Genomic DNA, 12680 nt, shown 5'->3' on the forward strand with positions numbered 1-12680 from the left:
CCTGCTGATACGTGGTTCACTCAGTCTCATGGGATCTTTCTCATCCTCTCCCAGTCCGCCCTGGATCTAAGCAGTATTCCTGCCACATAGTATCCCTTTAAAAAGTGTTGCTGGGGCTTTCCTGGTGGTGTTCTGCTGGCTGCAGTATTTCAGAGGATTTACAGGCAGTGATATCATCTTCACAGCTAAGTGGCTGTGAAGTATCTTAAGTATCTTTGCAAATGAATCTTCACCCTACAGCGCACAGAGATCTTCTCTTTGACTGCCCTGATGTAACATACTCAGTTCTTCCCTTTATCCTCTAGCTCTGTTGCTTTCTTCTCTTAAGTTAAGGGCCATAAAAAACCTCCAAAACTTTAATATAGTCTGTTGATGTCTCCTTCAAAAGACAGATTCTTCATGTGTGTGTTTAGTAATATTTTGAAATCTTTTCTTCTCTGTCCTTTCCCAATGAGAAAGGGAGTCTCTACTGTGGTAGCTGATCCTGATTACATTAGTAACTTTTTATATCCGAATCTGCGTGTATTTGTCTTCTTTAAGTAGCCCCAAATCTGTTATTTTCCCCCACTGTTTACTCTAAACCATTGTTCTTCCTGCAGAGATTGGGGAGCAGGTTTTGCTGCTCAGGAAACCAACTGAAGATCCACAACCAGAAATCTGGAATTGTGTCACAACCTGTCCCTTGGGACCACGGTCTCCAAACCTCTTTGATTGTGCACTTGTAGCGCTCACCTCAAAATGTTTGTTTATAAATTATATACTTTTACTATATACATTATAAAATGAATGCAAAAATGTACAACGTCCCATTATTCCAGAGTGCTAAAAGGCAGCTCTTTTATCAGTCTGGGCTGGGTTTGGAGCTGTAGCCTGAGGGGGGTAGATCTACCAGCCAGGAAGAGTCCTTTCTTGCAAGGATCCCTGGATCACTGGAGAATTTATTTTCGTGAAGGGCTACAACCAGTATGAAAAGATATTCAGCCCGTTTTAGCCCAACGGCCTGTTCGTTTTTGATATCTTCTAAAGAAAATTGCAGCGTCTTAAAATTTGCATTAAACAGATATTACATCCTCTTTCTTGCGATAAAATCGGAAGCATCTCTACAGAAAACGTTATCACAGCAACAACGTAAAACGATTAAATAACTGCCAAGGGAAAGGGATAAATGCAGTTTCTGTCTTTGGGAGGTAACTATGGCCAGGCACCATTTTAACGTTAAGAAGCTTAGGATGGCAAAGTGAGGCAGAAAACCAGCCATCTGGGGGAGCAGATGTTTACAGGTTGCTGTAAAAGCTGCTTTGAAGGAATTATTTTGATGAAATCAAGCAATTACGGGGTTATTCTCTATTAAAATTCTAACTGTGCCAAACTTCTCTTTAAATTCGCTTCCCCTCCGAGACTTCAATTAAATTCAGATTAGTTTATAATCACGCGAAAGAAGAACTAGTTCTTTATTCCTTCGCTGCTGAGCGAACTTTGAACCCCTTGTGTTAAGGTAATGCGGTTATTTCTAACGGGGCAAGACTTCAAATCTTCCTAATGGCGAGTTTCCCTCGGCGTGTTTGAGGAATATATTTTTTCATTAATTATTCCTGCGGGCCGTCATCACCGCTAAGTCCTCTCCAGGAGCTGGAAGAGAGATCCTGGCGTTAAAATCCAAGGAACCCGGCGATGTTTATTGACCTGCTTGAGGGCAGGGCCATCTTTGCTCCTGTATTTCTGAAGACCTGAGCTGAGGATGGTTCCTCATTCCAGGATACTTTCTCCTTTCGAGGATACATGCAGCCCGTGGTTAGAGGATGTGACGTGTCCTAGGATCGAGGGAGAAAAGTCCAAGTGTGGCAAGTTTCATCCTACTGAGACTTGATGTCAACTGAAAGGAGACTTGACAGAAAACTGTTGTTTCTTCTCGGTCAGAAACAGTCAAGAGGTTAGAAACGCCTTCTGGAGAGCAAGCAAAATGAAATTATTTCTTTTCGTGGCACCGCTCTCGCTTTTCCTGTTCACGGATTGCGCTCAGCACCTTTCGACACAGCTTCCGTGGCATTTAAAAATAGAGGATGAAGAGAGATCGATCCTTGGCCGTTGCTCTAGAGTATAACCTTACTAGTTTCAGGGCAGGAGTGTGTTACAGGCCACCAGTCACATCCTGTGTTGTTAAACTCTTTATGCTCATTGATAGCGGATAGAGCGGCTGACCTCAAGAAAAAGCCAAATTTTCATCATTTCTGTAGCCTCCGTGGAGGTGTGACCTCATGGCCACAGAGAGAGAATAATCCTGTTTATTCCTTGACCTAGGTTTAGGGTATAGAGTTTAGGTTTAGACAGAGGCAGCAGCTATATTGAACTCAGGAATCATTTAGAAAAGACTCTTCAAAGACAGATCCTTAGCAGAGCCACAGAACGTGGACAAGCAAACCACCACAATAACTACTTTTAGTGCTGGCAAACTTGATTTTGCTTTTAAGTTAAAAAAAAAAAAGTCTTAAGCAGTGGAATTTAGTATTTCGTTGCTGTGGTTGTGAAAATTAACTGTTCTGATGCGGAGACTGAGAGTACTATGAAATAGTTGCGTGATGAATATTTAATATATTTGCTACACAGGATTGTCAGCTAAACATTATATGAAGTAATAGTGTTTCACCTTGTACAGAAAACCGCTGTCATGCAGCGGTTCAAGAGTCAGTCGATGATATCTTACGATGTCTGCTACGAATTCTTGAATAGCATTGCAACAATCTGTGGAAAATGGTTTAATTCAGAATGAAATTGTGAGATATTTTTTTACTTCACAGCATTCCTGTGTGCCTGTCACACACCCTTCGAGCTTAACTCTTGTAGATCCTCACCGTTACCTGCTGGTTTCACATTTGGGTTCTGCAAATTTCTGTATCCTGGTTATAGAGCAGAATTAAAATGCTTGTGTATTGTTCAAATTAAATATTGTTTGATAGCGTGTTGATGTCAATAGTGCTTTGTTTGCAAAAATGAAAGTAGAATCTGTAAATAGTTGAGTGTTCATCAACTGAAGATAAATATTTATGTGCAACCCAGTTGCGGTGAGTAAATGAAAATTGAAAGTTGCATTATTTGTTTGACTTCTCCAGACTTTCATTGCATTTTTTCTGAATTAATCCACAAAACTTCTTTAAAAATATTAATTTTTAGTCGTTCCTATTCAACTGTGTAACCTCAATTTCCACTAAGTATTTTCAGAATACGAACGAGCTTTCCAGTGAGTAATAAACCTATTCTAAGCCTTCATTTGAATAAGGAGCAAGCTACATGCTTGAACGAGCGTAGTGTTTGATGGGTTAGAAAAAAAGCGTAGATACACACTTCACACACACATTGCAGCCTTTTTTTAAAAAAAAAATGCCTTTTTTTAAAAAAAAAATCCCTTTTACGCCGCCTTTCAGAGAACAATGCGAGGAGTTCCGCGTACAGCAGATGAAGAAGCATCAGAAGGAGGTGTGTGAAGACCGCCTGGCCCAGCTAGCTCTGAAGGAAGAACTGAAAAAGCAGCGGATGAAGGAGGAGCAGATCTTTGCGGAGCTTTGGAAAGAGGACAGGGCGGCTAAGGAAAAGCGAGAGGCGGCGGAGACGCGGAAAGCAGCGGGCCGGATCCGGGAAACGCTGGATGCGCTCAGCGCCCAGGTAGCGGCGCTCAGCGCTCACAGAGAGGAGGCGAAGCGGCTGAAGGAAGAAGAGGCTCGGTTGCTGGTAATTTCCACCTCATTTTCAATTCAAGGCTGTGTATCAGGCCTTTAGATTAGTCCATATCTTATTTGTATCTTCACCGATTCCATTAATATCTGAGACTGTCCTGGTATGCGAAGCCTCTTTTCCAGACCTGTGGCAAATGCATTCCTGTTTATGGAGGGAAATACACCTTTGAAAACTTGTCATCGTAAAAGATTTTGGCATTCTTGTGGGAAATGAAAATATTTTTAACCTTTTGCCAGACATCTTTGAGATTTTCTTCTATCTGGTTTGAGAGCAGGGCGGGACAAGAGCCCGCCAGTACCCGAAGGAACGGAGCAGAGCAGGTGTGCAAATGGTAACTGAGAGCGTCTAACAGTCCAAACTGCTCTGCAGGTCTGTGGGGATGAGCTCCAAGATGAAGCCAGGAAGTCAAATCAAGCAGGTCTGGATCAGGATTGACCTCAGGCACGGACACGCTCGCGGAGGCAACAAAAGCGAGAGACTGAGCCGAGCTGCGGCTCCCAAGCAACTCCTCTCAGCCCTTTCTCGCGCTGCTCCTTGCCAGCTTGCTGGGTGCAAGCACAGGCACCTGCAGGGAGGCTGCAGAGCACGTTGGTGCGCTCAGGACCCTGACACATATGTCAGGACTGGATTTCAGAACCTACATCTCTTTTTTTTTTGTTACTTTTTATTTTTTTAAGCAAATGAGCAAGCAGTGCAGAAGTTCTCCTGCCTGTTAGTGCTGGCTGCTGTTGAACGTCACAGCGCAGGAGGCATTTGGCCCCAGTTTTTTCCTCCTCTCTGTAGCTGGGCTGGTTTTAGTGAAGCTTGCTAGTCCTGGGTTGGCTTTGTGAGTTCTGGGAGGCTGTTTAGTTCAGACTCAATCTTCATTTTGGAGCTATTTCCACGTAGTGATTGAATGATCACTCAGGGTACTCCGTTAGGCACCGGAAGCTGATGCTGGCAAGATGTATAATCCATTGCTTTCAAAAATAATAACAATAGGAAGTCTGAAGCTCTGAAAATCCTGTCTGTAAAACAACGAACTCCTTATTCCTGGCTAGGCTGTGATGTTTCACTTATTTAAAAACATGCAGAATAAGATTATTTTCATGTCACAACTTTTAAGGTGCTGCCAAACCTTCCAGGCAAAGAACGTTTCTACTTAACTGGCCTTTTCGGATAAAAAAGCTGTTAGAATGGAAGACTTTGTAGCTTCACCTGAAGAGCCTTGGGCTCTGTCAAGGATATAAATTTCTGGTAAAGTTGTTTAGTCCCTGGAAAAAAAAGCTTTCTTCAAAGAGCCTATAAAGGAGAGTTTCTGTATCGAAAATCGAATGCCATCTGCGTACATTTGCGGTTTGGTGTTACCCCATCGTATAAAACGCCGTGGAGTAGGCACCGTAGACCCCCATAGCTACTCTCATACAACTTCACTGATGGCAGAATTCAGCCCAAGACATGTGCCAACAACTTGCCCAGTAGACCGCTAACTATTTCCATGTCCTTTCTGTCTTTACTATTCCAAATTTTTTGGATTTATTGGCTTTGAAAGCCGTTTTGCCAGCTCGTCAAAGTGCATTTGGCCACTCAAGAAGATAACAAAGTCAGTTTTGTTTCTGAAACACTAAAAGAGTGTGGCTGCATTGTGATTTTTTTTTTTTCTTTTGGCTTGAATATACGCTTATTTCTCCGTGTTTCTTTCTGAAGAACTCTACTGTCCGTTTCCCTCTTCTTTCCAATATAAAGCCACAGGAATTCAGCAGCTGCCCATCAGGATATAAGGATCCAATGACTTTGTGCAGCCTTTTGTTCGCTCAAGATGCATCCAGCACAGACACAGGGCAGGCAATACCTGCAGAAACAGGAGGAAGACATAGCTCTGTTATCAAGTTAATGGTTGTGGCAGCGTGTGAAGCCTTGGATACAGATCATATGTGCTGCAGTGACACTGATTTCTCTAAAGACGTGACTCTGTTTATCCACTTGAAATACTTGGGAGTACATCAGGCATTCCAGTGTTTTGGTATCGAAGCGCATGTGGTAATTAAAGAGAAAAATTCTGAATTCCAATCAATGCTATGCTAAAGCGTTCGTGCTTTAACAGGCCTAATGGATGTCACTAATTCTCTAATATCAACAAGAAAGGCTTCAAATATTCATCTTTGCTCTTCGGTGTTGCAGTTAAACTGATTTTAGCCATCACTTAGTTTGAAGTTACGCAATGACTTTACAATTTTTACCCTTGTAGGAAGAAGAGCAGCAACTGCTTAAGCTAGAAAATGAACAACTTCAGATGGAGAAACTGCAGAAACAGAAAGAATGCAGAGACACGTTGCTCGGGGCAGCACAGGACAAGAGGAATCGTCTTAATGAAGAAAAGCAAAGTGAACTCGCCCTAGAGATGAAGATCTTGGAAGATTATCTTCAGCAACCCCAGGAGGACGCTGAGGAGAAAACAAAAAGAAAAGTAAGGGCTGGAGGTGTTTATTACGAAGTTGTGGGGCAACAGACTAATTTTGTGGCCCTTAGTGAACCGCACAGTATAAATGAGATTAGACACAAGGCGTTTTCTCTGAGCAAGTTGATTCTTTTGTCGCGTGGTCTGTTGCTTCTCCTTCTCCTGCCAGCACTCTGCTCCTCTGAAAAAGTCCACAATGAGTTAAAACCACAGGGAATACTTAAAAGCATGCTTTGCAATCAAGAAATCCTGGAATCTTGTCCTTCTATGCTGATTTCATTGTGTGTAAATCACCTGAGACGCTGCCTTGGATGTAATGGAGGTTAGAAAAATATCTTTTGTTTCATGGACCCGATTTATTAAGTGTTTATAACTGCGGAGCAAAGTAAATATGTAACAGTCTAATTCATGAATACTAAGAAATGAGTTTAAATCTTTAATAGCTGGATATATAGATGCAAACCCTCATATCAAATATATTGGACGTGCCGTGAAACGACGGATGTGTCACTTCGTAGATTTAAAACAGACTCTCCGACTTCAGGACGCAAACAAGTCTCAAAGTAACTTTAAGAGACAGCAGGGAGCTGCCTTCATTGCTCTGTTCAAGGTGTTCAGAAGCTCAGGAAAGTTGTCTAAAGTCACTGTTAGACCTTGGCACAAAATTAGAGGTAGTATTGTATTTTTTGAATGCCTAATGCTTCTCATGCAGGTGATGAAGTAGCCTGGCAAGCTGTGGAAGGTTGGTAAAACGTCCGTGTTGTAGGCAGCAGAGTTGCTATGGGGCAAAGGATCGCTTTTTATCTGTTCTGCTCTTGCAACAGCTGCTTCTGCTGTTGTCCAGACTGGCCAGGAAGAAGGTTCTGCGCAGGGTTTGAAATGCAGCTCTGGGCTCCCACACTGGCCACAAACCGCTACTTCTCTTTGTATTTGGAGAAGCTTTTTTGAACTCATTTACTCAGGTTGGCAAATGTCTCTGTGTTTGCAGCAAGAGCTGTTCAAGGAGCAACAGACTTACCGAGCACACTTGGCTCAACGGCTAGAGGAGGAGAAACAGCGAGAAAAAGAAGAGGACCAACTCTTCAAGGAAGAGATGGAGAAGGTTTGGGCCAAGAAGGCTGAGCAAATGCGATTAGAAAAGGAGGCTAGAAAGCGGCTACTGAAAGATGTCCTGGATACAAGACAACTGCAGATTGAGGAGAAGCGTAAGTAAGAACAGCTCGCTGGCCGTGCACGAACGCAAGCCTTGACAAAGGCAGAGGGAGTACAACACATGATTTTGGGGAGAGCGTCGGGCCTGGCATGCACAGGCTGCAGGGTTGTGCGGACAACAACGCTGCTGTCTCTGAATCTGCTGCTGAAACTTCACTCCTATAGGCGTTCCTTACACTAATTTCCCATTGCTATCACCAGAGCAAAACCTAGTAGAGTAAGGATTGCATGAGCATGCAGTCATTATTATTAATTACATTATTATTATGAAGTTCTAAATGGGAAATGTTTTCTGTTCTGAAAAAAACAATTAAGCTGGGAATACACTTGCACTTGTTTGTGTGCCTCTCCAGAAACAGAGAAATTCTGGCTCGCTATTTAGGATTGAATACAGTCTCACTGTCCCTTCAAGCTTAGCAGCGCTGTCATCTTCTCAAAGTTTGTTTGTTTTGCAGTGCAGAGAAATGCAAAGGAGCAGGAAGAGCTCGCTCGAGAGAGGAAGTTGTTAGCTGAAGCAATTGCAGAAATCGAGCACAAAGAAGAGGAAAAATATGCAAGGTATTTTTCTCTAATCAGTTCATTTAATTGCAGGTCAATCTTTTAAGCTTGTGAGTAGGGTAATTCTTCTTTTCAGATAACTCTTAAGAGCACTGGGTGGGCTGTTTCTGTTCAGAGAGGCTCTGCCACCGTGCAGCGTGTCAGCTCTGAGCTGCTCAGTAACAGCCGTGCTATATTCCAGTTGGGATTAAATCACTAAATCTGATCTCATCGCTCAGATAATGGTGTTTCTTTCGGTCTTTTTGTGACTTACATTGATCCTGTTTATTACCTACATCCCCACGTACTCTGAGCTATTATTATGAGGAGCAGAGGTTTGGGGAGGAGGTTAATGAAAGGTGAGATCGTTCCTTACCTCGGAGAACTTGTGTGTTCAGCCTTACTGCTAAGCTCCACCCACACATCCCTTCAACAATCAGAGAGTCGGCCACCAAAATACTTCATGTACCCCAGCTGCACGGGCTTCTCTTTGCCTTTCCGTTCCTCAGGGTGAAAATATAGTTCTACGCTGTAGCTGAAATTTTCCTCTGGGTGTCACACAAAGCCTTTATTTCACTTCACTCTATTTCCCTCGCTCAGCGCCTGTCGGGAAGGTAACCGAGCCGGTTTCTGTTGTGTTCTCTGACGGCCTTATTGGTAACAATCTCCTAGCGCTGGCACAAATCTCACCCTTCTGTCAAGGAAACACGCTGAGCTTCACGTTTGGCGACGCTTCACTTAGCGAAGACGGCATTCGGCAGCGTCAGCGTGTGTTGGTGGGGTTGCGTTAGCGCACAAGTCTTGGCTAGACTCTTGGCATTTTGTCCGGGATTCCTGCTCCCAAAGCGCCTGAACACGTTGGGAAACTTCTCCAGAGGGTTAGTGAAAGGAATAGGGGAGTCTCAAGGTAGGAGGGAAGAACGATTTCTCCCAAAAACCGTCTCTCAGAATATCCACGCGGCGCCGCAGCGGGAGCCCGCGCCCTGTCGAACCACTGGAATGACGGGAATGGAGATGGGCTGCAAGGCTGGGGCAGCGATGAACCCGCGATAGGGAAGGGCTCAGACCTGGCGCCCTCATTCTCCGTCCTCTCACCCCCTTCACTGTGAGTTGTTCTGGCTCTTTTTTCACTAAAGCGTCTGTAATCTGCTTTATAACATACAACAGAACGCAATTAAATCGCTGAAGAACGTAAGTTTATTAGCGCATTTGGTTAACGGAGTAGTAGTTCCTCCTAACACCTAAAAGGAGTTTTGAATGGCTCTTTATTCTAAGGTTGAATGTTAACAGATTAAATGATAATAATAAAAAAATACTTACTTTTTGGGTTTTTTTACCCACGCTTCATAAATAAGCTATTCCTATGTCATTTCCAGAAAAGTGAAGGAAGCAAAAGAATACCAAGAGCAACTCAGGGCTCAGATTGACTCTCGACAAAAGGCTTGTGCTGCTGAGGAAGAAGAGAAACAGCGAGAATACGAATTGCAGCTGGCAGCAGAGAGAGCTTACCAAGAAAAAATCCAGGACATTCTGTCAAGGCCTTGTGAGAAACTACTAAAAACTCACCCTTTGAGAAGAAAACTGTGATATTTTAGCTCACTCGGTTGCCTTAAAAAATATCTTCTAAGGGTGTTTGTAACTGACTTTAGTCAGCAGACCCCTGGCCACTGCGAGGCTCAAAATATTTAACCGGAAAACACAAGAAATGTAGTATTTTAAAGGTTATGTTTTCCCTATGGATTTTTTTTTTGACCTATCCAAATAATACAAGAATTCTGTATGTTCTCTGCAGTGTAATAATATATTATGATGACACAAATGATATGGAGGCATTCTTTAAAATCTGCACAAAGAATAGCTTCCGCAAACTTTTATTAAAATGCCTTTCGAACGGCAAATATTTGCAAAACCTTTTTTTGTACTTGGGCAAGAAGTACTTGGTGACTCATCCTAATTTTCCTTTACGCAGGAGGAGCAGTGGGTGACACCAGGAGGGAGCAAACTAGCTTCTTCTCGTGGCATTGCCCTCGACCGGCTCCTTGATAATGTATTTTCTTAGTTTGTCCTCTTTAGGGGAAGGACGTGAAGAATCCATTTGCAACCTCATCTTTCCTTGCTCTTAGACTTTGTAGCAATAGGAGGTGGTTTCTCTTTTCGTGCATTTTTCCGTTTGAGTCTTTATTGCTGGTTTATCTGCTGGTGTTTCTCTCTGCTCCATCAGCTTTTCACCTTCTACCATTTTTTCCTCCAACCTCTTTTCTTCTCCAACCTCCAGCCCTCACTAAGCTCTTCCTCTACCTTCTTCCTCCTCCCTATCTTCCCTTTTCAGTGTTTTTTTGTTGTGTGGGAATGTGAAGCCCATACAGAGGACTTCACAGCTGTTTATTCTATTTTGCAGGTGGGAAAGCCCATCCCAAATAATCGAAATAGTTTCATCAATCCAGCGAGCTCAGGTAGTCAATAGGTCTCACTGGCAGAATGATTAAAAGAGATTAATTTCCTGATCTGCCGCAGACTCCTGGTGTGGCCCTGCACAAGCAGTGTAGATTTTTCTTTATTGCTGTCACTCCTCTTTGAAAAATGAACACAATGGTACATTCACAATTCCAAAATTAATTAAAGTGTTTAATTAAAGGCCGTGACACTGTCGTTGAGTACACCCAATATGCAAGAGACGCAAAATACCACATGGGTGAGCTCGCTGGATTTGAGCAATCCAGAACTATAATAAATCTTTTTTTTTTAATAAGATAATAACTCAGAAGAGGTGGTCAGAGCTATCAAAGATTTATAAAGCGTCTGAGCTCCGGCTCCTGGAGGCAAAATTCCTCTGCGGTGAATGTGATGTCTGCACAAAAATAAAAGATCAGACGGGACGAGCTTTGCCCTCAGCATGAATGAATTCCCATGAGATAATAGGGAACCAAACTCTTTGGAGAGAAAACTCGCCGAGCGGTCGTGCCTTTGCCTCCCTCCAACCGACCCTGTTAGATTTGTGAGCAGGAACTCGCGAAACGGATCTGAAATTGTGGCTTTACGGGTCCGGAGAACCTCGGGAATGTTAGCTACTCGTCCCATGCCGGGGATTTCCCTGAGTGAGCGTTCCTAGAGCCGAACCATCTACCACACCGACAGCTCAAGGACGCTGCCGAGAGGGGAAGCAGCTGGGGCTGTGGCTGGGTGACTTCTCCTTGTGAGAAACCCAGAGACAAAACCACTGGCATTTAAAAACAAGGCAGTTACAGCCCCTTCATGTATACGAGTACTACAGCTTTGCAAAATATTCTTTCCTTTATTTTTTAAATTATGTTTTCATGTCGATAGAGAAAATGCACAGCTACGGAGGGTGTGGGTGACTTGCCCGTGGCAGAGCCGGGAACGCCAAGCCCCGTCGCGTCATCCCCGATCAACCACCAAGGTTTGAACCCCTGCGCTTGCCGAGGCTTTAAGACTTTTCTGCACTCCCGCTCTGCTCACAAAGGCTTTTATAATGACCCTTCGTTAATTATTCCTTACTTTAACACAGGTGGGAACCCTCGCTGCAGAACCGGCTAGTGCAGCCGTACCCAGCGTACGGGGACACCGCAGCCCCGGCCGGACCCAAGGATTGCGCCCAGATGTAGCACGTGGTGACTTCCGCACAGCCCAGGAGGAGGAGGAAAGTCTGGCTTTGAGGGACATGTAAAAATTCAGGACCTGAGGTGGCATTTAGCAAAAGTCAACAATGTCCTAGTGACATTTGGAGCTGGGGTTTATCAGTGTTCCTGCGCTGCTTGTCTGAGTTCGATGGCAAACTCGCTTTTGCTCCTCTACCTAAATAAAACCCCGAAGCCGCCGTGAAATGATGAGGTGCCTGTTGCAGAGCAGGTAACTCTGCTCCCAAAATCCAGCCCAAATACCCTTCCCATCGAGCCCTCCAGAGCCCCTCACTGCTCTGTGCCATCATCTGTTCGTCCCTGGGGTCTCCACACGTTACGATCGACCCAAGTTTTGAATCTCAGATAGGAAGAAGCTTCCGTCTCCTGAAGGTGACAGTTGGCAGCAGCTTGGCACGTAGGACACACTTCAGGGATTTTGTATGTATTTTGTGTTTTTTTTTATTTTCTAATTTTAATTAAAGTCTTAGATTATGGTAAATTTGATGGAAAATCACCCAGCACCAGCTCGTATTTCAGGGGAATGGCTGCGCTTCGCCTCTGGGCTTCACTGAAACCTTTGTTCCCGATTACACCAGTACTAAACATTTTGTTTCTGCAGCTGATTTAAGAAAAGGAGAGGAGCAAGTTCCCAGAGCCAGCAGCCATTTATCTGAATTCACCAAGGCCATCGGATGCCGGCGGCCATGCTCCCACCACATCGGTGCTGCTCCCCACCAGCCGGAGGGGACTACGGGAAAAGATACCAAAGGGGTGTTGGCTTCACCCCACAAGTGACGAGGAGCAGAGGGTGAGACCCCACCAGCGATCACTTGAAGGGAAAGCTGGGGATGCCTTGTGAGCGGCAAACATGGGAGGAGCGATCCCTGTTTACGGAGTGAACAGCTGTAGCAGAGAATAACCCTCGCGGAGGATGTTTTCTGCCTCCTTAGTTAATATGCAAAATACTTTGAGGCTTGGGGAAGGGTGGCTGGAAGTCCTGAAAAGGACTTGGATGTTCTAACTGACAGCCAGATGAATATGAGCCAGCATGTGCCCAGGTGGCCAAGAAGGCCAACGGCATCCTGGCTTGTATTAGAAATTTTGTGACCAGCAGAAGAAGGGAGGTG

The 12680-nt window shown here is 44.2% G+C and overlaps 1 protein-coding gene across 1 annotated transcript in view; it reads left to right on the forward strand.

Moving 5' to 3' along the window:
* LOC104276040 (coiled-coil domain-containing protein 11-like) overlaps positions 1 to 11538 on the forward strand; it is a gene marked incomplete at its 5' end in the record, with an annotated part of 14980 nt that extends 3442 nt beyond the window's left edge. Inside the window, 6 exons of the mRNA XM_009872201.1 lie at positions 3420 to 3723; positions 5957 to 6175; positions 7155 to 7371; positions 7834 to 7936; positions 9292 to 9498; positions 11442 to 11538. Coding sequence (XP_009870503.1) covers positions 3420 to 3723; positions 5957 to 6175; positions 7155 to 7371; positions 7834 to 7936; positions 9292 to 9498; positions 11442 to 11538 — 1147 coding nt within the window. The remainder of the gene's footprint in view (positions 1 to 3419; positions 3724 to 5956; positions 6176 to 7154; positions 7372 to 7833; positions 7937 to 9291; positions 9499 to 11441) is intronic.
* Between the last annotated feature and the right edge of the window lie 1142 nt (positions 11539 to 12680).

The sequence above is a fragment of the Apaloderma vittatum genome, unplaced genomic scaffold, assembly GCF_000703405.1.
Source record: "Apaloderma vittatum isolate BGI_N311 unplaced genomic scaffold, ASM70340v1 scaffold20946, whole genome shotgun sequence".
Classification (NCBI taxonomy): Eukaryota; Metazoa; Chordata; class Aves; order Trogoniformes; family Trogonidae; genus Apaloderma; species Apaloderma vittatum.